The sequence below is a fragment of the Phoca vitulina genome, unplaced genomic scaffold (genome assembly GCF_004348235.1).
Source record: "Phoca vitulina isolate PV1807 unplaced genomic scaffold, GSC_HSeal_1.0 scaffold108, whole genome shotgun sequence".
Lineage (NCBI taxonomy): Eukaryota > Metazoa > Chordata > Mammalia > Carnivora > Phocidae > Phoca > Phoca vitulina.
Window position 1 is genome coordinate 1,554,949 of NW_022589811.1, and position 26,662 is coordinate 1,581,610.

The 26,662-nt window shown below is 50.8% G+C and overlaps 1 protein-coding gene and 1 long non-coding RNA gene across 3 annotated transcripts; one reads left to right on the top strand and one right to left on the bottom strand.

Annotated features, from left to right (window-relative positions):
* Positions 1–3,630: 3,630 nt before the first annotated feature.
* On the bottom strand, positions 3,631–9,840 carry LOC116627974. The gene is made up of 4 exons (XR_004298559.1): positions 9,755–9,840; positions 8,046–8,107; positions 4,504–4,605; positions 3,631–3,740 (listed from the first exon to the last, which is right to left on the bottom strand). It is a non-coding gene; the product is annotated as an uncharacterized LOC116627974 (long non-coding RNA).
* Positions 9,841–9,962: 122 nt separating this feature from the next.
* Positions 9,963–25,127, top strand: TCHP (trichoplein keratin filament binding). Of its 2 annotated transcripts, XM_032398021.1 has the most exons (13): positions 9,963–10,106; positions 11,356–11,549; positions 12,349–12,559; positions 13,167–13,223; positions 15,034–15,102; positions 15,779–15,952; positions 16,809–16,921; positions 17,099–17,165; positions 18,328–18,500; positions 19,335–19,416; positions 20,858–21,043; positions 21,646–21,789; positions 23,002–25,127. In XM_032398021.1, exons 2-13 carry the CDS (start codon positions 11,356–11,358, stop codon positions 23,032–23,034), a joined length of 1,503 nt encoding a protein of 500 aa, XP_032253912.1. In that variant the 5' UTR covers positions 9,963–10,106; the 3' UTR covers positions 23,035–25,127. The 2 variants fall into 2 exon arrangements, with proteins under 2 accessions (XP_032253912.1, XP_032253913.1); XM_032398022.1 differs by lacking the exon at positions 9,963–10,106 and having other exon boundaries at positions 11,467–11,549; positions 12,195–12,559.
* Positions 25,128–26,662: the final 1,535 nt, after the last annotated feature.

Here is a 26,662-nt window from a genome sequence, read left to right on the forward strand (position 1 = left end):
GCGGAACACAAGTCACATAACAAAGGAGATAACAGAGCAGGGAGGAAGTTAATGAAGAAAAAAAGAAAAAACGCGGAATCAGTCTGTGGGCGCACCGTTGAGAAGAGACCTGGGCCTAGTCCCGGGTCAGCTCTTGGCACTTACTGCTTCTTCTTATTCTGTTCAAGCGGCGAAGGATCTCAGTTCTGTTGGGGGATCCAACAGGCAGGGCCTTCGGGGGCCGCTGCCTTTTTTAAGTGTCCAGGCATAGAGGGGTCATGGCTCAAGAGTCTGACAGTCTCAGCTCCTGCTTGTTATCAGCTCTGGAGTGTGGTCAGCTGGTGCTGGTCCCGGCGATATCTCGTAGCCGAGGTACCCTGAACGGCTGGCGTCATTGTTCCGCACAGGCCCCTGCTTGACATGAGTGACTCCATCTTGCTCTCTACATCCTTCCACTTTCTAATTCCAATAGTGGCTTTGGGGTGCAGGGGGCCCTGTCCCTCACTCCTGCTGCCCTTCCCCCAGGACCCAGGCCAGTCACGTGAGCACTTTGTTGTCCTGGTGAGGGTGGTGCGGTGGCACACCTGAGGAGACAGGACAAGTGGGGAAGATTTTCCCAGGGACTAAGGCTCTTGAAATTCAGTAGAGGAGTTTGGGAACACCCCAGGTGCTTGCTCAACTGAGATTGCGCTCGCTTTCAAGAACCAGTCCTGGCACATGGCCCAGGTTGGGGGCAAACATCTCCGGCAAAGGCGTGGCCCTCCAGCTCCGGCCCCCGTGTCCCCCACTACAAGTGTGCTTAAGTTAGTGTCCCACTGGCCAGAGTTTCACTCACTCCTTCATCCAGTATTTATTAAGCACCTGCTGTGTACCAATCAGTACAACAGAGACAGGGGACACATCGTAGGAACAAGGCAGTAAGGTCCCTGCTCTCATGAAATTCACAGTGTAGTGTGGGCAGGTTATTAATTTTAAAAAAATCATTTCTTTCCCACTGCGGTGAGCACTATGGGAAAAATGCAGTGTGCCCCAAGGCCAGGCAACCTGACCTCATCAGAGAGGATCAGGGAGGGCTTCCCAGAGAAAGGGGCATTTATGAGACCTGAAGGATAAAGAGGAGTTAGAAGCGGTGCAGAGCCTTCCAGGCAGAAGGAACAGCATGGCAGAAACTGGCCATGGGAGTTACAGGAAAGGCCAGTGCGGTGGGCAAGGCTGGCCAAGGGCCAGACTACCACGCTGGGTCCCGTGGCTTGCTCACGGTGTGGGCTTCATGCAGAGGGAAACGGGGAGCCCAGGAAGGCTCAAGGTTAAGCAGAGAAGGGAGTTGCTCTGACATGATCCACCAGTCACCTTGAACTTGGGAACTTAGGAAGTAGAAGCTCTCTGCCACCCAGGGGTGGCCAGTGGGTGCCCACGTCCAGGAAAGTCACAGAAAACGCAAGGCTGGCTTGATGATGCTCCATCTCGGTGGACTGCGACCACATCTGAGAGCCCAGCAGAATGGAACCAGTGTGGGCTTTGGGATGGGGACCCTGACTCCCTCTACGGGCCCTGAGAGTCCTCTGCCCACCGGCACGAAGCCTCAGTTTCTCCATCTGAAAAGTGGGGTGGCCATAACCCATACTTCCCGGAGACCCTGTGAGAAGGGAAGTCACAGGGGCACGGGACAGTCCCTGTCCAATGACTGCCGAGCAGGTACTCGCTGAGGCCACCAGCCGCACTCACCAGACACACTGGCTTGGCCGCTTACCCCGTTTGGGCACGCCCTCCCCGTCTCTGGGCCTCAGCTCCCCCTGTGAAAAGTCAGGGGTGAGCGCCACCAAGCTGGCTCAGGTGGTTCTCCCACTGTGGTCTTGGGAGAACCGGCCTGGGGGTGAGGGTGAGGGTGGGGTTGTGCGGGGCGGGGGGGGGGGGGAACCTTCGACATCAGTTCTCCGGCGGCGGTTGGGGTTCAGGAATTACACTCGGGGGCGCCTGGGTGGCTCAGTGGTTAACCGACTACCTTCGGCTCAGGTCATGATCCCAGGGTCCCGGGATCGAGTCCTGCATCGGGCTCCCTGCTGGGCAGGTAGTCTGCTTCTCCCCCTGACCGTACCCCCTCTTGTGCTCTCTCTCTCTAATAAATAAATAAAATCTTAAAAAAAAAAAAAAGAATTACACTCGGATTCTAAAAGTGAAGGTCTCGCACATCACATTTTTTTCTCCCCCAGAAGGCGTGCTATTTGCACGTGGAGCGGCTGTGTCTTCTGAAATGCGGCCGTGGCAAAAGCAACCAGCCTGAGTGATTCAAGCTCTATTCTAGGCCCCTGCTGCACCCCTGCGGGGCGGGGGAAGCATTCTTCCAGCAACCTCTCCTCTCTGCGGGCCACGGCAAACTGCCAACCTGCCCAGGGAAAAGGGTATTTGAATATTTTGTTTTCTGCTGTCTTTTTTAGCCAGTAATACCTCAGTCACAGAAATACCCATACCCGCCCGCAGTGTGATACGGGCCGTGTAAGTATTATTATTGTTATTATCTGTTTCCACGACCTGATTTTGTACATTAAATAATAGCTGAAGCACATGGAGATGGTTGCACCATACTGTGAGTGTACTTTTTTTTTTTAAGATTTTATTTATTTATTTGAGAGAGAGAGAGCACAAGCCAGGGGGGAGGGGCAGAGGGAGAAGCAGGCTCCCCGCTGAGCAGGGAGCCCGATGTGGGGCTCGATCCCAGTACCCCGGGACCATGACCTGAGCCGAAGGCAGATGCTTAACGACTGAGCCACCCAGGCGCCCCCACTGTGAGTGTACTTCATGCCACTGCATTGCACACTTAAAAATGGTTGATTTTATAAGTATTTTAACGCCCTCCTCCCTAAGTGTCATATATATATAGCACTGTGAGCAATGCTACTCTGGAAAAGTCTGTTGGTGGGAATGCTTCCTGGTAACTGAAAAAATGACTTAAAGCAAGAAGACTCTTTAGTTGATCTTCTAAAAAGGAATCCCATTATCTGTATATACCACATCTTCTCTATCCATTAACAATTCTTTACTGTATACTTAAATCTTTGTTAAGGGGGGGGACGCCTGGGTGGCTCCATTGGTTAGGTGACTGCCTTTGGCTCAGGTCATGATCCCAGGGTGCTGGGATTGAGCCCCCACATCAGGATCCTTGCTCTGCGGGGAGCCTGCTTCTCCCTCTCCCTCTGCCTGCCCCTCCCCCTGCTGTGCTCACGCTCTCGCTCTCAATCTCTGACAAACAAATAAATAAAATCTTTTTTAAAAAACCAACTTTTGGGGCGCCTGGGTGGCTCAGTCGTTAAGCGTCTGCCTTCGGCTCAGGTCATGATCCCAGGGTCCTGGGATCGAGCCCCACATCGGGCTCCCTGCTGAGCCAGGAGCCTGCTTTTCCCTCTCCCATTCCCCCTGCTTGTGTTCCCTCTCTAGCTGTCTCTCTCTCTCTCTGTCAAATAAATAAAATAAAATCTTTAAAAAAACAAACAAACAAACTTTCTTAAGGGGGTAGATCTCAAGTTACATGTTTTTTGTTCTGTACCATAAAACAGTAATAAAAGGAAAAACTTAGAAGGAAAAAAAAAAAAAGAAGCCCAAGCTATGGGGTTGGGCCCCACGGATGGGCTGATTCTGTTTCTGACCTCACCATATCTTCATCAAGGAGCAGATTCTTCTCTCTCCTGCCCTGTGATGATCACAGCCAGCTGGGTCAGGGGGCTTCCTCCCGGTGGGGATATGGCTGCAGCAGTACCCTGGGTCTCCTGCAGATAGGACCACACCCAGCAACCACCCCCCAACACCCAGCAGACATCCCCTGAAGTGTCATTGGGCAGAACTGGGCCCCACGTCCCCTCCCACACAAGGGCGTGGGGCCACCGCAGTTGGTTTGGACACATCAGGATTTCCTCCTAAAGCACACAGAGGAGGATACTCCACCCCAGTCAGGGTGCAGCTTGAGCAGGGAACCTGGGGGGAATGGCTAGGTTGATCACAACCCCTGATGGGCACATAAGTAACAATGTCCCAGCGCCTTCCTTTCCCAGACGGGGGACTGAACCCAGCCCTTACGGAGGCAGGCGCTACGCAGAAAACCGTCAGTGTCGGGGCCACTGTAACCCCAATAGGGGTCATTTATCAAGTCCTGACACTGTGCCTAGCTCTGGGCTAAGGCAGCTGTTACTACCAAACTCGTACTATCGTCCCCATCTCACAGATGGGAAAATTGAAGCTCAGAGATACAAAATGATTGAGAGCTGCACGGAGCCTCCTTCCTTCACACTGGTTTGGCCTTGAAAAATAAAAGGAATCCCCAAAACAGTGCCATTCCATCAGATGAATATATTCTAGCAGCTGGAAGCAGGCTGAACTACGCGGGGGCTCTGAATGGGAGGTTCTGGAACACGATTCCATTTTGCAGCTCCCTCTGCACATAGGAACAGGATCTGATGCGCTCATCTGATTTACACATGGTGCATCAGTGGTCATGGGAGGTCCCGAGCACACACCTGAAGAGGGCAGGCTTACCTGGACAGGTGTCTCTCAGGGCGATGACCTCCACACTGGGAGGAATGAGGTAAGCACGTGCCAGGAGTGCTCAGAGGGATGAGTGATGTGGCAGTGATGTACCTTTTTTTTGGGGGGGGGGGTGGTAGAAAACAAAAACGAAACCAGATGAAATTGAATGACAGTAATTAAAAGTGTCCCCCTTTCCTCCTGTGGTGGGTGGAGTGATGACCTCCAAAGATGTCCACTTCCCAATCCCAGAAGCTGTGAATATGGTACCTTGGCTATGTGGAAGAAGGGGCTTAGCAGATGTGATTAAGGTTAGAAACCTTGGGATGGCGAGGTTATCCTGAATTATCCAGGTGGGTACATGAATCCTTAGAAGTGGAGAAGCTTCCCCAGCTGCAGTCCAAGCAGATGTGACTAGTGAAGAATGGTCAGAGGGGGATGCTCGCTGTAAGCTGTGAAGACGGAGGAAAGCCAAGGAAGGGGGCAGCCTCTAGAAGCCTGAAGAAGGCAAAGAAACCCATTTTTCCCCTCAAGCCTGGAGAAAGGAGTGCAGCCCTGCCGACACCTTGAACTCAACCCCGTGAGACTTCTGTCCTACAGAAGTACCTAATGAACAGAAGATGTTAGTAATGGAAAAATGAGTATCGAGGATAATGGAACTCTCTGTACTCTCTTTGCATTTTTCTGTAAATCTAAAACTATTCTAAAATAAAGTTTATTTAAAATACGAATGAGCTGGGCGCCTGGGTGGCTCAGTCGGTTAAGCGACTGCCTTCGGCTCAGGTCATGATCCCAGGGTCCTGGGATCAAGTCCCACATCAGGCTCCCTGCTCCGCGGGGAGCCTGCTTCTCCCTCTCCCCTTCCCCCTGCTTGTGTTCCCTCTCTCGCTGTGTCTCTCTCTGTCAAATAAATAAATAAAAATCTTTAAAAAAAAAAAATACGGATGAGCTTCTAGTTAAATATATCAGTCACCAGGATGATCAGTACAGCAAAGGGAATACAGTCGATAATATTGTAACAACTTTGGCAACAGATGGTGACCACACTCTTTCGTTGTGTATACAATTGTGGGATGGCTACATTGTGCAGCCGAAACTAACATGATATTGTGTATCCACTCTACCTCAATTAAAACATTACAAAAAAAATTTTTTTACTTTTATTTTTATTTTTTTAAATTTAATTTTATTTATTTGACAGAGAGAGACACAGCGAGAGAGGGAACACAAGCAAGGGGAGTGGGAGAGGGAGAAGCAGTCTTCCCGCGGAGCAGGGAGCCGGACATGGAGCTCGATCCCAAGACTGATGCTTAACCACACTGAGCCACCCAGGCACTCCTCAATTAAAACGTTTTTAATTAAAAAGAGGGGCACATGGGTGGCTCAGTAGGTTAAGCATCTGCCTTCGCCTCAGGTCATGATCCCATGGTCCTGGGATCCAGCCCCGCATCGAGCCCCGCATTGGGCTCCCTGTTCCTCAGGAAGCCTGCTTCTCCCTCTCCCACTCCCCCTGCTTGTGTTCCCTCTCTCGCTGTGTCTCTCTCTGTCAAAGAAATAAATAAAATCTTTAAAAAATAAGTAATTAAAAAAATAAAAACCTAGGGAGAAATAAAAATTCAAATCACCCTGAATCCTGCCCCCTAGTGATATCCACTGTTGTTGGTGAATGCCTTTTTACTTTTCTCATGGATATCTACATTTATGATGATTCCTATTCGTATTATTAAAACACACAACCGGAGGCTCTGATGGGCAGCCCCATAGTCCCAGGGTCTCCTGCAGCACCTGTTGTCTTCAGGGAGGATGGGGAGCCCAGCCCCAGTGAGGAGAGAGAAGCCGGAGGAGTGGCTGATGTTGAAACCCTGTGAAAACTCAGCTTAGACCAATGTGCCTTGGCAACGCCACCCACTAATTAAGCAAGGGCACGGTGTGGCCTCCAACGCCACCACACTTCAGCCAATGGGGAGCTGCTCCCGTGTCGTCATGCCATCTCTCCAGCCCTGTTTTCTCCTCTCATGCTAGGACACCCAAAGACACAAGTCCACGAACAGCCTTCCTCACGGCGCTGGCCCAGGGCCCAGCACGAGCAGCATCCACATGCCAGGCCTTCCCCTCTCCGCCCCCTGTGGGCCACAGTCATCAACCTGTCATTAAATATTTAATATTGCTGAACTCTTTAAATGGCCCAGCTGGTCCACATCTGCTGGCCTCTTTTAAGAGCTACACCTGCAAGTCACAGGCTCCTGGAAAAGCAGTCTGAAGAGGGATCACACACTCCTGGAGGTTGCGTGTGAATCCTGGTTCGCACAGTCCTTGCCGTGTGACCTCAAGAGAGTGGCTTGACTTCTCAAGGGTCTCAGTTCCCTCATGTACGGGGTGGAGGCAGGACTCCCACGGGCTGGAGGGAGGCTTAAGGGAGCGAATACATCCCAAAGCGTCTGGCACATGGTATTCAAATAATGTTTTAGTTCTGTTTTGTCGTTCTTTTTGCTTTCTTTCTACATTATGCTTCCCTTTTCCTTTTGGAGAAGAAGAAGGGACTCAAAAGCAGGGAATCTGGTGATTCATTCTCAACAAATATTTATGGTGAGTCTTCCCTGTGCTGGATGCCGGCATTGATCTCAGGATCATGAGTTCGAGCCCTGAGTTGGGTGTAGAAATTACTTAAAAAAATTAAAATCTTTTGGGGCGCCTGTGTGGCTTCGTTGGTTAAGCATCCAACTCTTGATTTAGGCTCAGGTCATGATCTCAGGGTCCTGGGATCGAGCCCTGCGTCTGGTTCTGTGCTCAATGGGGAGTCTGCTTCTCCCTCTCCCTCTGCTCCTCCCCCTGCTCATGCGCACATGTGGTTTCTTTCAATCTCTCTCTAAAAAAATAAATCTTTTAAAAAAATTTAAAAAATAAGATCTTTAAAAAAATAATAACATGGGAATAAAATATCTCACAGGGGTCCTGAGAAGAACAAAGGAAAAGATACTTGTAAAGATGCTTAATGAGCTACAGGTAGCTACGTATCATGAGGGTAGAAGTTGAATAAATGGGGGCCAGTGGGGATGGCTGTCCAGCAGAAGATGCCCAGAGACCACGGCCGGAGGACGAGGCCCATCAAGCCCTAGGACCTGGAGTCCCACTACTGGAGCTTGCTTGTCCTTTAAGGCAATTATACAGATAAGAAAACCAAAGGCCCAGGGAGCAGAGGAGACTCACTCAAGAGGCACAAAATCAGGACCTAAGCCAGGTCTCCCCCTACTCAATTCACATATTTCTTTTTTTCCCCCCAATTCACATATTGCTGAAGTTCCTACCACACTCAGAGAGACCCACCAACAAGCATTTATGTATTGGGCTCTTTTGCTGGGCTGACCCCGGTGGGTAGCTGCTTCCCTGGCCCATTGAGGGGAGGAGGGACACAATGTGGAAAAGTGGCCATGAGCTTGGCCAAAGGGGTAGGGGACCAACAGGAGGGTAACCCTGGGGAATCTCATGCATGGAGCAGGGCACACCCCGAGTCAGCAAGAGTCAAGTAAAGGGAGATGGGAAAAAAGAGTACTTACCTGAGATGCACCAGGTGCTCTGCTCTCCACTGAACCCTTCATTTCGTCTCACGAGGGTAATTCTAAAAAAACAGCACTGCTAGTACTCTTGTTAAAGGGTACACTGAGACACATTAAAATTTTCAAGCGTTTATTTGGGTATATATCAATTTTTTTTAACTTTTTTTTTTTAAGATTTTTATTTATTTATTTGACGGAGAAAGAGAGAAAGAGTTCACAAGCAGGGGGAGAGGCAGAGGAAGAGGGAGAAGCAGACTTCCCACTGAGCAGGGAGCCTGATGTGGGACTCGATCCCAGGACCCCAGGATCATGACCTGAGCTGAAGGCAGACGCTTAACCGACTGAGCCACCCAGGTGCCCCTGGGTATATATCAATTTTAACTGAGTATCACCAAACCAAAGGTAGGTAGGAGCTTTCTGCCAGAAGGCAGGACCTGGGGGGAGAGCTTTTTTAAAGAGAAGAGGCTGAAGCAAAGCAAGGAAATCACTTTATTGGCTACAGCGTATGCAGTTGCTTTGTTTGGGAAAGGCTAGGTGGCTCTCTGTGGTTGGCTGTCCTTACGTTTAATCTTTCTCAGATTTTGGATTTTAAATTTTAAATTTTCTCAGATTTCTTGTGTGCAGCCAGGCTTGATTCTGGGTTAGGTTTTGGTTTGCTTGCTAGGCTAGCAAGGCATTAGAGCTGCCTGGTCTAATGGTCTCTCTGTTCAATTGCTTTACCACTCTCATTTCCCAGAGGGAAGTGACCTGCCCCAGGCCCCACAATTGGCTTGGTGGAGGTTGGATTAGAGGCCAAAATGTTCAACAAGACGCTATGCTGCACCCAGGAAAAAACAGAGCAATAAGAAGGAAGGGAGGAATTAAGAGAATTAAACACGAAAAACGGGAAAATGAAAGAAAAGAGGAAGTTGTCTTTATTATTTTTTAAGGTAAATTTATTTATTTAAAGAAAAAAATGAGTGGGTGCCTTGGTGGCTCAGTTGGTTAAGCAGCTGCCTTCAGCTCAGGTCATGATCCCAGGGTCCTGGGATCGAGTCCCGCATCGGGCTCCCCGCTCAGCAGAGCGCCTGCTTCTCCCTCTCCCTCTTCCTCTGCCTACTTGTGCTCTCTCTCTCTATCTCTGTCAAATAAATAGATAAAATCTTTAAAAAAAGAAAAAGAAAAAAAATGAGTGAAGTTGTCTTTATTATTTTTTTAAGGTAAATTTATTTATTTAAAGAAAAAAAATTTAAACTAAGCTTTACGCCCAACATGGGGCCCGAACTCACAATCCTGACATTCAGGAGTTGCAAGCTCCACGGAATGAGCCAGGCGGGCGCCCCTTTATTATGATTCTCACACATAAAATAATCCACGTAACACGTGCGAGTCATAAAACACCAATAGAATGAACACCCTTGAACCCACCACCAAGCTAAAGACAAGAGATACCAATAACTGGTCTCCACTTAGGCCAGCTCTTCTGCGAGCTGGTTGCACGCTGAGTGCACCTGGGGAGCTGAGACAACCTCTCACGCCCTGAGAACCTGATGGGACTGGTCTGGAGTTTGGTCTGGGCATCTGGATTTACTTAATTTTTCTTCTTTAAAGGCATCTGGACTTTTAAGACCTCCCCAAGGGATTCTCGTGTGCAGCCAGGCTTGAGAACCACGGACTTATAGTCTCCTCCCCTATCGTGTCCCCCTGACCTTCCCCCCTGCAACCCTCACCTTCATCCCCCGCCAGGTAACCACCGTTCTGAATTTTGCGAAGTAGCGAGTATTCCTTTACAACTTCGTCCTTCCCTGTTTCCGGGACTAGCGACGTTTGCGATTGATCTCCCGCCCCCCACCAGAGGGCGCCAGAGAAAAAAACACAGCCTCTTTCCTCTCCGCGCGTTCCGTATCGCGCTGGAGGTGGCTTGGCCCTCGCGGCGCTCCGTCGTCGGTCCGTTGCCCCGGCGACGAGCGGGGAAACGGCCGGTGTCGGTGGCGCGCGGCCGGGCGGGACTGGCCGGCGTTGGTTGAGGCATGCCGGAGCGCGGCGGGGGCACTTTTCGGAAACTCCGGGGCGCGGAGAAACGTGAGTCGGGGGGTGGGCTCGGCCGGAGCCGGCGTGCGGGCGGGGACCCGCGGAGCCCGGCCGCAGTGGCCCCGCGCTGGCGGGAATCGCGGCGGGCGTCCGGGGACCCGCCGTCCCTGCGCGCTCTGGGTGCGACGCCTTCCTGTGCAACCCCTTTTGTCATATGTGGACGTTGGGGCTGCAAGAAGGATGCCCCCGATTCGGGACCGGAGTCTCGTTTCTTGATTCCTGGTGCAAAGCTTTTCCGCGGGCGGCTTCCAGGGCAAGGAAAAAATTAGGTCCACCTTGCCACGGTTTCAAGACAGGTTGTAAACAGGCAGCCGAAGGCTAAACTGGGTCCATAGACGTAGATTCTTTGCCCCCAGCTCTGAGCGCTGAGCTTGAGGCTTGGCCTGGACGCAGACCTACCCGTTTATTCAACAGACGTTCCGTAAGCACTGTTCTAGCCGGGCACTGTGTAGACCCTGCCCATCGTGGCAGCTCTGGGGTCAGGGAAGGAGGTGCCTGGAGTGAGAGTGCTCTCTGCTTTCAAGTCTCCATCGTGTCCCCATTTTACTCCGTGACCCGGGCACATCGATTCCTCTCTGGGTCTCAGTTTTTCCATCTGTAAGTTGAGGGATGTGTCCTCCATGCTAACCCAGAACACTTCTAGCTGTGACAGCCGGGCTGGGCCTCTCCCTGGGCGCTGCCAGAGCCAGGGCGTGTTGGTCCCCACAGGCAACCTTTTGCTGTCTACAGAGCCCAGGCCCTGGTCTGACACCACATGAATTAGGATCCCAGTCCTTTCATTTCCTCTACTTCCCAGCTCCGTGGTCTTGGGCAAGTCGCTTCACCATTTTGAACTTGAGTTTGCTCACCTGCCAAATAATGGGGGGATTATAACAATGAAAAAGATCATATATGTCAAGAGCTTGGCACATATATATGTTCCTGAAATTATTACCCCTGTTACTTTGTGGAGAGCGTAGAAGTCCCCAGGTGTTTGGGCCAGCACTGCTAGGACTGGTCCCCTGTCGTCATCTGCAGCACCCTTGATGGTGTCTCGCTCACAGCTGGGTGCAGCCCAGGCTTATTTAAAGTGATGATTTGCAAATCATTTGAAAGATGCTGATGCCTGGGGGCCTGCACTGAGACTTTTTTGATGTCATTGGTCTGGAGCGGGGTGATTCCAGGGGGCAGCCAAGGGGTGAGGACCACTCATTAGGGGGCTGCAGCAGGCTCATTTTCCTACCATTGCCATTATCCTCAGATGGCACTCCCTACGCTGCCCTCCTCCTGGTGCAGCCGGAGGCTCCTGGATCAGCAGATGGCCCGACAGCGACACCGAGAGCAGGAGGCCCGGCTTCGGCAGCAGTGGGACCAGAACAGCCGCTACTTCAGGATGTCTGATATCTGTAGCTCCAAACAGGCGGAATGGAGCTCCAAGACCTCCTACCAGCGGAGGTAACTTCAGTGACCTTAGGGGGACGGAGGCAGGAAGCCACTTGCTGGTCATGGCATGTGGCTTTAAGAACCCGGGGGGTGGGGGTGGGGGTGTGTGGCTTAACAGCATGTTTTCTTGAGGAATTTGCTGCATGGCACAAATTCCCTGCATGGTCATGTTTTTCCAACTGAAAATTGAAGAGAAAGATCATCAGTGATATAATACATTTGCACTGAAAAAGAGAAAACAGTAAGAAATATATGTAGAATCTGGGAGTCTCCAGGTGCCCCTTTATCCCCAGAGAGAACCACAGTTAACAGGCTGATGCAGATCCTCCCGTACTTTTCCCCTGCTGTGTGTGTATAAATACACACACACATATCCATCCATTGTTGCAGAAATATATGTAAAAAACATGGAAGGTAAAAGCATAGGCTTTGGAGTTAGACAGACCTAGATGGAAATCCTGACTGTGTCACTTGCTGTATAAACGAGCCTCAGTTTCCTCCTCAGTGAAGTGGGGCTACAGCAGAACCTACTTTGTAGGATTTATGATTCGGCATATCGTACGTCGTACGTGGTAATTGCCAAGTGTTACCTAGTACTGTCGTTACGTGCATATGAGACATTTTCTTATTGCGAAACCAAGATTCTGTTACGCATAGTGTTCTGTGACCTGCTGTCTTCACTTTGGCTGGAAGATACTTTCCTGTGTCACCGTGTCACGTCCACCTCAGCCTCTTTGGCCGCAGAGCAGAGCAGAGCGTGCCGCGTGTGGCTGTCGCGTGACTGATGGAGGGAGGGCTCCTTCCCACCCAGCATGCATGCCTATCAGCGGGAGAAGATGCAGGAGGAGACGAGGAAGCAGCTGGAAGGCAGACGGGACAGACTCAGGCAGCTGCTGCTGGAGGAGCAGGACCTCCTGGCCAGAGAGCTGGAGGCGTCGCGGCTAAGCGTGGACTTGCAGGAGGGAAGGATCCGGGAGCGGTGCGGCAATCTGAAGTCGGCCCGAGAAGAGCAAAGGAAACTGGTAACTTCTTCTAGCCCCGTAGGAGCCAACAGAGCCAGAGTGTCCCCAGCCCGTCAGTGAGGCGCGGGTGGGGCCCCCCCCCCGGGCACTGGTCTGATGAGCCAGCAGTTAACAGCAGAGCCAGCAGGGGGACGGGCGTGTGCTACGTTGTTCTTCGTGCGTGTTTGGCACGAGCCACCTCTATTCTCTTTGGCCCCTTAAATCACCACCTCTGAGTCCTTTGTCTTTATTCCAGTCCCGTGGTCCCGCAAAGGCTTGGCACTGGTATATTTATCTTCCGAGTACTTGTGGGGAACGGTGAGCCCCAGTCTACGTATGGAAGCCTGCTGTATCTTTTGCAACAGGTCTGTCCCATCTGGGATCCGTCTGTACCATCACATCTTGGCACCCTTCCATCACCATTGTGGCAGTCATTTGTCAGGGCTGTCTGGTTCCATTCTGGTGTCTCCCAGAGCCGGGGGTGCAAGGCGGGCAGGCGGTCCGAAGGGCAGGCGCAGGGACAGCGAGCTGGTGGAGGGGCTCTCAGCCTGAGCTGACTTCCCCTGGGGGTTATCCAGAATGTGAATGGATTTGAAAAGTGACATCAGGCTTTGTGTTTTCTTGACAGATTGCTGAACAACTTTTATATGAACACTGGAAAAAGAACAACCCCAAACTTCGAGAGGTGAAAACCTTTGATTTGCCTAAGTAGATGAAATCATGGTTCCCTTCTTGTTTGTAAACTTGCATCTCTTGCTGGGGTGAAACAGGAGAGGACACCCCAGCCCCCTGAAAAATGCACCAGGCAGATCTGGTTCGTTTGGTGTTTAGCCAACACTTACCGAACATTTGCTGCACGGTCTAGCACCTGGGCGTGTAGAGATTAGACGGGGTCTTCAGGACCGCTCTTCAGGAGCTCGCAGCCCAGTGCAGGAGACTGGGCAGCTCATTACAGTGCAGGCTGTAGTGGGCTGGGCAGGCCCGGAAAGATGTGCACTGGGGCAGTGCCCCCAACTCAGTTGGGGGTCAGAGAGGCATCTCAGAGGAGTTGCTGGGGTGGAGGAGTTTGGAAGGACATGGGCTTTTACCTGATGGTGTGGAGGTGAGGAAAGGACCCTCCAGATTGAGGCAACTGAGTGAGGATCAGGCCCAAGCAAGTCCAGGGAGCAACAGTGGCTGAGAGGTTGTGCCGTCAGAGAAGGAAGGGGGACTGCAAGAGTTGAGGCTGGTGAGGCAGGCGGGCCCAGACCCCAGCCAGCCTTGTGTGGCCTTCTCCTGGAAGCATGGGGAGCACCTGGGTGATTTTAAGCAGGGGTACAGTGGGGGCCAGCTGCATTTCAGGGAGCAATAACTTTGGCAGCAGTGTGGAGGTTGCAGGACGGGGCGAGGCCAGGGCAGTGATGGTGGAGGCCAGAATGGGGTAGCAGCAGAAAGGAGGACAAGGGGCGAGACCTTGGGGGCAAGGGAGGGCGGGGCTGGTTTGAATGGCATCATTCCACGGAGACTGGGCCAGAAGAAGACCCGTGATGATGTCAGTAATTTATTTCAATTTAAACTTTGTGTCTTTGGTGGGATGAGTTTATTCATAATTATAGTTAGAAATGGCTAGTCACTAAGTAAGGGAGCGATTTTGTGCTTTTGAGTCTTGTGCAGTTAGCATTAAGACTTTCCCTGGTCCTTTGAGGGTTTAGGTAGGTGCTCCAAAGTCTTTTACTCAGAAATGTTTATTTAGAACACTCAAATTAGTTACAAATGTTTACATTTGTAAGTCAAGAAAGAAATTAAAACTTTTTATAGACAATTTCCCAAACAAAAGCTTTTGGACAGTGCTATAATTCATTTTCTGATCCAAAAGATTCTCTAAACCCAAATCTCTTTTTTTTTTTTTAAGTAGACTCCACGCCCATCTTGGAGTTCAGTGTGGGGCTTGAACTCAGGACCCTGAGATCAAGACCTGAACTGAGATTGAGAGTCAAATGCTTAACCAACTGAGCTGCCCAGGCAACCCCCGAAATCTCTTCTTAATCACCCCAAATGTGTTGCATCTATTGCTACGGGAGTACATGTTTATACACCTCCGCTTTGCAGAGGGAGTTTGGAGGAGCCAGGCGAAAGGCTGAGCCTGTTCCTCAGCTAGCTGCGGTGGCCCTGGGGCCTGGCATGCTCTGGAGCAGCCAGGGGTGGCCTTTCAGATCCTATTTCCATTTCAGTGTCCGCTGACCGGCTCCTGTTGAATCCCAAGGGTGCCGGCAGAAAAATTTGTACTTTGTTACAACTCGTACGATTTGTTTAGAACTGCCTGGTCCTTTAAGTCAGTAAACACTAACTGACTGGCATTCAGACTGTACATGTTGGGGTCTCCTTGTGCTCCCCTGTAAGGTACCTGGGCCTCCCTGAGTCCTTGTGTAGGGAACTTAGGGTCGCTGCGTTCCGCAGCGCACGTTTGTCACATGAACCAGTGAGGAAGTTCGTCTTCTCTGCCTTCTCACCCTCAGATTGAATCAGCCCTTCACAAGGAGCATGTGATAAACTCTTGGAAAATGCAGAAAGAAGAAAAAAAACAGGTGTGGTATATGACTTGGGAAATAGCCCTCCGCGCTGTGGTGGGCGTGCTGTGCCTCCACGGCTTGGAAGTTTCCTTGTTTTCGATGTTAATGACTCTGATCCAGGAATAGACTTGATCTCAGCTTATGTAACGTGTAACACTGAACGGCGGCTGCTCTTACACGTACGACGGTCCATTGTGCTCGTTCCCGGGGCAGAATCACACCAGGTGACCAGGGTTGGCCCCAGGCAGGTGCAGTGCTCATCTGAAAGGTCACTGTTGTTGCTGGCAGTCTCTTTTGACATAGTTTGCAACCTTGGCTTACAGCAGCACCTCTGGGGACAAAAGTCCACACCTCTGTGAACCCACAGCTGTGCCTCTGGGTTAATTTTGGAGAGTATTGTGCTGACTTTGGGAAGGGGAAGGAACCCCGCCATTCTTGAGCCCCTGCTCTGTGCCAGGCCCTGTGCTGGGTACTTTCCCAGCATCATCTCTGAGGGCAGCATCACTCCCATGGTTCCCACGGTGAGAACAGAGCCCAGGAAGACACACCGTTGCCCAGGGTCACCAGGCTGATAAGTGGCATGACCCACTCTGACGTAGACACGTCCGAATGAGGGATAGCGGCGGGGAGCTGGGTCTTTGCTGGCCGTGTTACAGATACTGACCTCCTGGGTTCCTTTGGGTCCATGTAGCAAGAAGCCACCAGAGAGGAAGAGAACAAACGGTATGAAAATGAGCATGAACGGGCCCGAAGGGAAGCGCTGGAGCGGATGAAAGCAGAGGAGGAAAGGAGGCAGCTGGAGGGCAAGCTCCAGGCTGAGTCGCTGCTGCAGCAGATGGAGGAGCTGAAGCTGAAGGAGAAGGAGGTGAGGGCACGGTCCTGGCCGCATGGCCGCCTCTGTCACAGCTGCCTGTCGTTAGAAAACGGGCGTGTGGAAAGCGGTGCTGAATAGGTTCTGTGGGGGGGCGGGGGGATGATTCTAAGACATGCAACAATGCTGGGCTCTCCCTTCTCACATGTATTCCTGGCTGTGGTTTTTCCATCCTCCTAGGTTGTATGCCCAGATTCTAGAATGTTCATGATACGGAGAGAATACCTGTTCTCTTAGGTGTGTTTCCAGAGTGGCTGTGTGAGAACCTTCTTAGAACTTGGATTTTCCAGGGCACCAAGTAGACTTGACTTAGTCTGATGTCCTAGCACACAGCTATGGCTCTCCCCAGCTAGCAGGTTTGGGATCTCAAGGCATAAACTGTGAGGGTCTTTGGTTCAGGAGGCTGTTTTGAGGATACTGTGCAGTTTCCCTGAGCTAGATTCCTGGGCTGGATCTTCCCATTCAGACAAGGGGAAGCCTGTCCTTCCTCAGGCCCAAATGATTCAGGAAACAGGTCCTTAATGCCCACCATCTGCTTGATGCTTGATGCCAAGCACTGTGCTGGCCCTCACGGCAGGAGCTGTGTCGGGTGGAGACAGGTTAAGTCACAGTAAGGTGTGGATGAATGCAGCGTCCCGTGGGAGCACGGAGCATGGGTCTCGTCCTTGTCCACAGGCCCGGGAAAGGCTCTTGCAGGAAAGGAGTGAGCCAGGCCCAGGGCTCAGAACCCAGAGGTGGGAGGGCGTTCTGATCACCCCCGGCCAGGCCAGCCCTGCTGCAAATGCAGATGAAGAATGAAGGGAGCTCTGATTCTGATGACCTTAATTGGATTTAACTGTCGTCACCACAGGCCACCAAACTGAAGAAGGAGCAGGAGAATCTGCTGAAGCAGCGGTGGGAGCTGGAGAGGCTGGAGGAAGGGAGGAAGCAGATGGCAGCCTTCCGGCAGAAGGCAGAGCTGGGGTGTGTGTGAGAAGGGCCCCCAGCGGCTGCCCTGGCCAGGCGGGCGAGCCTCTCACTTGCCCAGACTTGCACGGGTACCCCAAACCAGAAAGGAGACAGTCTGTAGTAAGCAGCTGTCTGAGCTCCGGTAATTGTTCGTAAGACACTGAAGGCAGCCCCTATTTTGCTCATTTCTAGACGCTTTTTGAGACATCAGTATAACGTGGAACTCAATAGGCGTACCCAGCAGATCCAAGAGGAACTGGTGAGTCTGAGTCAGCCTGGCATTTCTTTCACCCTCTTCGGAAAAAAATGCTTTCCGTTGCTCAGTAGCTGAGTGCGTTCTCATAATAAGACACCAGGGGAGATTCCGTCTTGATCAGCCCTGCAATCCCTGCCCCTCCCCAGAGGTCTCCTCCTAGATATATTTACATGATGCCCAGAGAGAGAAGCGGTGGGGTTCTTTACAAGTTGAAGTGGCATTCCTCAGCATATTTACCTACCGGTAAACCTCAGATCCTGGGAGGGAGCCTGTTCTTTCATACTAGCTGCTCAGTCTTCCTGTTAGGTATGTCCGTGGGCTCGCTAGTGACGCAGGGACGGGGAAAGTGAATGGGCCAGCCCATTTGCCTCCATCCCTGCCTGCTGCAGTCAGGGCGGGCGGTGGGGGGGGGGGGGGGGGCCTCTGCTGGGGCTCGAGCGCATTTTTCCCATCCCAGGACCTCCAGAGCTCCCCCGTTCTTTTTTTTTTTTTTTTAAGATTTTATTCATTTATTTGACAGAGAGAGACACAGCGAGAGAGGGAACACAAGCAGGGGGAGTGGGGGAGGGAGAAGCAGACTTCCTGCCGAGCAGGGAGCCCGATGCGGGACTCGATCCCAGGACTCCGGGATCATGACCTGAGCCGAAGGCAGACGCTTAACGACTGAGCCACCCAGGCGCCCCTAGAGCTCCCCCGTTCTTTACAGCGCCCCACTGTAGCAATGTGCACCACAGCCGGTTCCCCACCGGTGCGTATTGGGGTCGTTTCTGGTTTTTCCCTCTTACAGCACAGCTGCAGTGAGCATTTTGTGCACATGTCTTTGTGCCTTTGGGTCTCCAGTCTGTGTTCTCAGAAGTGAGACTGCTGCCCAGCTGTGTTCTCGAAAGGGGTGCTACCAGGCCTGTCCAAGGGGAGGGACATGCGTGTGGTGGCAGAGGGGTCTCCCTTGGAAAGGGAAAGCTCCTGGGCCTCTCCTGCATTGTTTTAAACCATCCGTAAGTGGTTAAACCCTGACCCTTCCCGTCTCTATCTTGGGAACCATCGGAAGCCTCACGAATGTCTGCTCTCAGTGCCGAGTGCAGAAAGGCGGGGCCGTGGGAGTGGGAGGCAGGGGCCGCAGAAGGGCTCCCCCCGCTCCCCCTGTGCTTCTTCGGCCACCCTCCAGGAGGCGGACAAGCGCATCCTGCAGGAGCTCCTCGAGAGAGAGGACGAGAACCAGCGCATGCAATTGGCCAAGAGGGCGCAGGCCGTGGCCGACGCGGCGTGGATGAAGCAGGTCATCGAGGAGCAGCTGCAGCTGGAGAGGGAACGGGAGGCAGAGCTGCAGCTGCTGTTGAGGTGAGAGGCGGCCCCTGCGTGCGCCCGACACTCCTGGCCTCTCCTCTGGTCCCTCACGTCCCCACAGGGCACCACAAGGGTCTCCCTTGTGACCGAAACATCTGCCCTTGCTCAGCTGTCCGTCATGACGAGCACATGTGTGCTAACGGACCTGGCTTTCCGGTCCGGGGGTGTTTCCCTGAAGTTCTCTCAGGGAACTTCAACCAGGGGGTGTTTCCCTGAAGTTCTCTCAGGTGGAAATCATCAGGGTTTAGAGTAAGGGTCTGTTCCTTTAAGATCTTAGAAACTTGATAGGAAGTTGTTATAAATTGTGGAGATGCTGAATGCTTCTTAGGTCTGTTAGAGATGGTTCTGGATCCTAAAAACCTAGGAGATTGAAATAATCAAATAACAGGTAACATTTATTGAGCACTGACTGTGGGCCAGACACTGTGCAAAGCGCTTTCCCGTCCTCATGTTATTGGCTCCTGACATCGTCGGGACGTGAGGAGCAAGGGGATGGGGCTCAGGCACCGCCGGGCTCCTGTCCCTCTCCAGGGTCCTGACGGCTAGAGTCCCCTTGGTGTCCAAATGGCGTGGGTGCAGGTCATCACAGTTGTGTTTCGTAAGGAGGCGGGAGCATAACCAAGGCAGCCCAAAGTACTTATGGGAGGAATACTCTCGGTGAGCTGGTCCGGAACTGTCACCTGTGAAGAGTTGGGTGCAGAAGTTGGTGTGAAGGTTGGCCCCACAGAAGATGTGTGGACCTGTGTGCCAGAGCCCTGTTGGTTCTTTAGTTGTCTTCTGCCGTGGGTGGTGGCAAGGAGCCTGCTCTCACCCGCTCTGTGTTCCCAGGGAGGAGGCCAAGGAGATGTGGGAAAAGAGAGAGGCAGAGTGGGCCCGGGAGAGGAGCGCCCGAGACAGACTGATGAGTGAGGTAATGCCGGCTGCGAGCACATACTGACCCTGCCAAATATTCTGGAACACAGGCCTCTCTGGTCATCATAAAGAGACTTTTAACGTCATTATGAGAGTAGTATCAACTTATTCGAAAAAAATTCATAAGTACAGGAAGTAAACGCCAAGTCACCCAGACCCCCCAGCATCTACAGTCATCATTACTTGATTTCCCTCAACTCTTCCTGTTTCTGTGCATAGTGTGTGTTTCTGAGCATTCGCTATTATACTGTGCTATTTGATTTCAAGCATTCTAACATACTATTCACATCTTCCTTGTAGATATTTTGACGACAGCATATTATATCATGTGGGTGTGTTGTAGTTTGTGTTCTACTCCCCTCTTGTGGGTATTCTTTTTTTTCTAATTTTGAGGCATTACAAGAAACATTGCAGTAAACATCTTGGGGCATAAGGCTTTCCATTTTCCGTATTTAGCATTTTTTCCCTTGAGGTGTATAACCAGAAGTGGATTCTTGGAGGAGCATAACTGTTTTCTTTGTCAGGATTTAAGTAATACACATAAGGCATACCCCATTTAGAAGGAAATCTTTTAGGGGCTCCTGGCTGGCTCAGTTGGTGGAGCATGTGCCTCTTGATCTCGGGGTCGTGAGTTTGAGCCCCACATTGTGGGTAGACATTCTTAATAAAAAAAATTTTAAAAAAAAGGAAATCTTTTAGAAAAAAGCCTTCGTTATCCATGTATGGAAAGTTAAAGTGGTTTAAAATGGAAATTCTATTTTGTGCATGTCCTTTTCGAATCCATGGGAATTCGGGTTCCCACTGGTGCTGTCTCACTTTTGTGAGTACCGATACTCTGCAGCACGTTTTGATTTTCCCTATTAAGAATGTTCCTCCTCATTGTGGCCACTTATGTGTCCCCTCCAGGGAGCATAATTGTTGGGTGTGGCAGGTGGCTTCCCACCGTTCCTGGTTCTTGAGGCCTGACCATGCTCTGGATGTAATCCTGTGCTGTGGCCAGGTCTCAAACCTAGGTTTCGGCCACTCTAAGCCGTAAATTTAAATCCAAAAGGCTGAGGGGAGGACCCAGACTCTATCTCTGGTCATCTGCATGGCTTGTGGTTTCTTTTTCTGGAACTGATGGGGAGTGAGACTCACAACCTTGTTGCTACGTTTCTGCCCTGGGGAGGGAGCTCCATCCCCTCCTCTGACCTTGTCGGTGCCCCGCTGTCTCTCCCTACCACACAGTGTGTGCATTTTGTGTGTGGTGGGGACGGGTGGGAAGCGGGGCTGACACTGTGTGGGCCAGTGATCTGGACTTGCCTTCACCTGGCGTATTCAGGCCTGAGGCTGAGGACAAGGCTGGGTCTCAGGGCAGCTATGGCCTGTCCACGGCTTACAGGACAGGTACCTGTTAGCATCACACTGAAATCTGCCCTTTGCCTTCCCGCTGCGGGTAGGTTCTGACAGGGAGACAACAACAAATACAAGAAAAGCTTGAACAAAACCGACGGGCACAAGAGGAGTCCCTGAGACACAGGGAGCAACTTATTCAGAATCTTGAGGAAGCAAGAGAGTCAGCTCGTCGTGAGAAAGAGGAGAGTGAAGAACTGAAATCAGCCAGGAAACAGGAGCTGGAGGCCCAGGTGGGCTCAGCCGGGGGGTTGGGGGGGGGGGTAGGAGTAGGAGGCAGCCTCAGCCAGGGGGATGCGAGCTGCAGGTAGCAGGCCTCGCTGTGGCCCCCACCCCACTGTGGCACCAGATGCCAAGACCCTTGACTTATTTTCGCAGCCTGGCACTAGGACCTTGTCCGAGAAGCCCACGTTAGTGAGCTCAGTGCACCCCTTTTCCTTTCCAGCTGAAACCCCGACCCTCCTGATTAGTCCCAGCTTTACTCCAGGTCCTCCGTCTGTATGGGAGCAAGGCTGTCAGGCCTGGCCAGCCTCTCTCTTTCCTGTCTGTATCTGCAGGCCTCTGGCTTGCTGGGACACAGTTGATTGAGTTCAGGACCTGACAGGGAGCAGAGAATAATCTTCCAAGCACGTGGGCACACCAGAGCTTTTTACGAGCTGCATGTTACACACACAGCCTTTCCAAGCTCATAAATGCCCTTCCTTCTGGCACTTGCCGTCACTGTGGCTTAGCTGGGCTTCTCCAGCTGGCAGAGGCCCGCGGGCTTTCCCCCATGATCCGAGGCAGGGTCTGCCCTGGGAGCATTGTCCTGGGTGACTGTGCTCTTGGTGGCCAGGTTGCAGAGCACCAGCTGCGGGCATGGGAAGAGGACCAGCAGCAGGAGGAGGAAGAAGAGGAGGCGAGGCAGGCAGAGCGGCTCACCGACACCCTGCTACAGCAGGAGGCAAAGACGATGGCCAAGCGGGGCTACCGGCCCAAGGTAGGGAGTCTGCAGGGGACGGGCCCCGCTGCCGAGCCACCACCCAACCTGGCCCCTGCCGTCCCAGGCCTGTTCGTAGCCCTGTGCTCGGCTCGGGTTCTTCCTCGCTCCTCCTCGGTTTCACCCTTTCTCGGCCAGTAGGGAACCGTGACACATGGCTGGTCCAGTCCTTCTTTGGGCTTGACGTGATCTTGCTCTGGTCCTGAATGCTGAGCTGTGGGCTGTGTGGCCCCCGCTGGGGCCGGGAGCCATCTAAGAGCTCCGGCGCCGTGGGTGGAAGGTGAAGGAGCAGTGGTGCTAGGTCCCCGCTATGCAGACAGCAGAGCCCAGCTGAACAAGGGCCCGGTGTCCCTTCTTCTCAGCACCTCTGCCTGCCCCCTCCCCACTCTGCAATCCTCTCTTCTCCTTCCATCTTTCCCTGCCCCTCGAAGTACATGAGTCAGCCCTGTGCAGGACAGCACAGGGCACACAGACAAGCCGAGGCCAGCACGCCGCTCCCCAGGAGCTGGTAGCAGAGGACTGGGAACCGAGGGACGGCCAGCAGGCCTGTCGCCTCTGCTGCGGTTCCAGGGCCGCTCCGGCTCCCTGTCCCCCACCCCCGCCCGGCGCTCTAAAGCGCTGCAAGACCAGGAGGCTGGCTCCTTTGTGGGCCGAGAACTCTGGGAAGCCGACGAGGCAGGTAGAGCGGGTGCTGCACCGGCTGCAGAACCGTTTTGTCCTGGCTGGCTGGGGCTCTCGGGGCGCAGGGAACAGCATGTTCTCAACTCACTTGACCAGGGATCAATGAGTGCCTTGGGACCAGGCTTTCACAGAGCGCACGTGAAAACGTTATTTAAAAAGGTAATAGGGGCGCCTGGGTGGCTCAGTCGGTTAAGCGTCTGCCTTCAGCTCAGGCCACGATCCCAGGGTGTTGGGATCGAGCCCTGTGTCGGGTTCCCTGCTCGGTGGGGAGTCTGCTTCTCCCTCTCCCTCTTTCCCCCTGCTCCTGTTCTCTCTCTCGCTCTCTCTCTCTGTATCTCAAATAAATGAATAAAATCTTTAAAAAAAAGGTAATAAAGTGTCTCAGTTATGGCTTAGGGTCAAAGCTTTGTCACTTGTAAATGAAAAAGCCATTGATTTATATGGCGCTTTCAGCTCTTAAGTTGGGATTAATTCCCAGTGCTCCAGCGATTGGCTGATCTGATCAGGCTTGTGTTTTCTTTCTTTCCTCAGCCCTACGGACATCCCAGAATTGCTTGGAACTGACTTTGTTGGGAACGTAAGCACAGAGAGCAGGGACACTGAGGCCTGTGATACGCAGGTGCCAGACAGTTGTACCGTGTCTGTTCGAGTGTTCGGGTCACTGCGGAACAGATCAGTGAGCCTGTTCGGGTCCACAGTTACCCAGAGCAAGGGCCTCACCGGACTAAGGGGTTGTGGAGAGGCAGCACCCAGCAGGAGGTCCTTTCTTGCCTTTCGTATCCAAGGATGGGGCTCTTAGAGTCACACACTGACAATACTGTCACGCAGTCCCTAGACTTAGAAAGTCAGACTCTGCAACCGCGCTAGGAGCTGTGGGGTGTGTCCCGTGACAGGATATATGGTTTCCTGTTGCCTCAAGCTAATTGTCCACCGCCAGTGAAGACTCCCGCTGGAGAGATGAGGGAAGTTTCTCAGTTCTTAAACTTGCTATTTAAATTTCATTATTTGGTTGCGAGCAAACTCATAAGTCTTGGTGCAGTTTATTTCAGGGTTTATTAATTTAGCGATCCCAGAAGGATCACATCTTGTTTTCTGGAAGAAAAAAAGCTATGAACTCTGAGACAGTCTGATGTGCTCCACAGATGCTTTCTGGAAAGGTAGCAAGAAGTGGGTCTTTCCTCCTTCAGGAAACATTTGGTAGAACTTCCATAGAGCGCCCTGTGTGGGCTGATCCCAGCATGTATGTGACTGAGCCCCAGAAGGGAGCCTCAAGAGGCCACCTGGGTGGCTAATCTTCGGGCATAACACTTTGGACCTCTTGTGTCTTGGGAAGGTCTTGGCAATATGCAGCCTTGTGGGACGTGTGTGTGCAGAGGAAGGGGCACTGAGCCTGAAGGAAGTAGATCACACTCAACCAGACTGACCAGAACTGCCTCTTCCCACTGTTCTATCAACATGACACAGTTCTAGAGTAATCTCGGCACGGAGTACAAGTTGCCTGCAGCAATAATCGTATTTTTATGACTTGTATTTTTTTTTTTCAGATTCTTTCTCTGAGGTTTCAGTTTTCATTATATTGTATTTAAGATTTCCTGTCTCAGTAAATTACAGCTAATTATAGGGCTATGTGCCAGGTTATTAAAAACCTGAGTTTATTAAAAAAAATCCTGAGTGTAAGGGCTGCATTGCCTTCCACATCCATTGTGCTATAAAAACAAATGGAGCAGCAAACTGCATCCTTAATATGTTTTTCGTTTTCTTGTCTTGAATTTCTTTGGCTATGATCCCCTGAGCACCACTTTCATTATGCTTGCTTATATTTGCTTCCCCTGTTTGAGACGTTCATTTATTGTGAAATAAAGTTCTGGTGTGACGGCATGGCTTCTCGGCTTTGTTATTGTTGCTTTTAGTAATTGTTGCAGAGTGGGCCCTATAGAATGAAAGATCTTTACTGACTCAATCACATCTCCTACAGCTTTGCGTATTTCCTACGACTGCTCACAAGAAAAATGAGTATTTTTCCTGTGGAAGGGGTGTTGTCTCCCCTCTAATTTCCACTGGATCCTCTTTTAAGTAAACCACAGGGAATTATTAGGAATCATGCTGTCTGAGCTCCAGTATAGATTTGATGTGGACAGAATGGTAAATAGGCATGTAAATATTTACTGGATATTTCTTATTTCTTTCAATTTCTTATTTTTGAAGCCTTTTTTGTGACGCTGGTTCTCTGCCTAATTCATTTAAGTGTTTCCCCTCTAAACTTGGCCAAAATAATAGTTTCTAAGTTTAGAGCTTCCATTGCCTTCCTGCTTCTAGTATAGCCCAGAGTCGTCTTCTCTCATGTATAGTTTGTGCCATGATTATGTATGTATATTGTCTTTGTTGTTTTTAAGCACCTTTTTCTTTTTTCTTTAGCACCTTTTCCCATTCCCTGTAAAATTGGTGATTTTTAGATTATTCTTCACAGATTCTTCTATGAAGTTCAGTTCCTTTAGAACAGATGGTGCTGAAGCTAATATATAGTAATATATAAGTAATTCTTATTTTCTGTATTTTCACTCTTTGTGCTCGTTCAGCATATACCTTGAGTTACTTTTTGTGAAGGGTGTCAGTCTGTGTCTTTATTCATTTTTTGGGGCACGTTGCTGTCCAGTTGTTCCAGCACCATTTGTTTAAAAGATTACTTGCTTCGGGGCACCTGGGTGGCTCAGTCGTTAAGCATCTGCCTTCGGCTCAGGTCATGATCCCGGGGTCCTGGGATCGAGCCCCGCATCGGGCTCCCTGCTCAGCAAAGAGCCTGCTTCTCCCTCTCCCACTCCCCCTGCTTGTGTTCCCTCTCTCACTGTGTCTCTCTCTGTCAAATAAATAAATAAAATATTAAAAAAAAAAATTACTTGCTTCATTGTATCGCCTTGGCTCCTTTGTCAAAGATCAGTTGACTGTATTTATGTCAGTGTATTTCTGGGCTCCTTAATCTGTTCCATTGATCTGTTTATTCTTTGGCCAGTATCACAAACTTCTATAGTCAATGCCACGGTCTTCATTACTGTTGCTTTATTGTAAGTCTTGAAGTTGGGTATTATCATTTGTTTGTTTCCGTCAGTATCGTATTGGCTCTTCTGGGTCTTTTACCTCTCCACATAAACTTTAGAATCAGTTTGTTGATATCCACAAAATAACTTGCTAGATTTTTTTTTTTTTTTTTTTAAGTAATCTCTCCTCCCAATGTGGGACTCGAACTTGCAACCCCAAGATCAAAAGTTGCGTGCTCCACTGACTGAGCCAGCCAGTCTCCCCCCAAGTGGCTGGGATTTTGACTGGGATTGCATTGAATCTATAGATCAAGTTGGGAAGAGCAGACATTTTAACAATCTTCCTGTCCATGAACATGGAATATATCTTTGTAAGAATTTTGTAGTTTTCGGGCGCCTGGGTGGCTCAGTCGTTAAGCGTCTGCCTTCGGCTCAGGTCATGATCTCAGGGTCCTGGGATCGAGCCTCACATCGGGCTCCCTGCTCGGCGGGAAGCCTGCTTCTCCCTCTCCCACTCCCCCTGCTTGTGTTCCCTCTCGCTGTGTCTCTCTCTGTCAAGGAAATAAATAAAATCTTTAAAAAAAAAAAAAAGAATTTTGTAGTTTTCTTCATATAGCTCTTATACATTTTTTTTTTTAGATTTATACCTACAATGTTTCATTTTTTTTGGGTGCTATTGTAATTGGTATTGTGTTTTTAATTTCGAATTCCACCACTTCATTGCTGGTGTATAGGAAAATGATTAACATTTAAATTACATTAACTTTCTATCCTATAACCTTGCTCTAATTGCTTATTGGTTCCAGGAGTTTTTTTGGTTCTTTCAGATTTTCTACATAAAGCTGATCATGTCATCTGTGAACAAAGACAATTTTATTTCTTCCTGATCTGTATCTTTTACTTCCTTTTCTTGTCTTACTGCATTAGCTAGAACTTCTGTGTTGAAAAGGAGTGGTGAAAGGGGACATCTTTGCTTTGTACCTGACCTTAGTGGGAAAGCTTTGAGTTTCTCACCATTATGTAGATTAGCTATAGGATTTTGTAGATTTTTTTTTTAATCAAGTTGAAGAAGTTCCCCTCTCTTCCTAGTTTGCTAAGAGTTTTTATTATGAATGGGTATTGGATTTTTTTCACATGTTTTTTCTGCATCTATTGATATG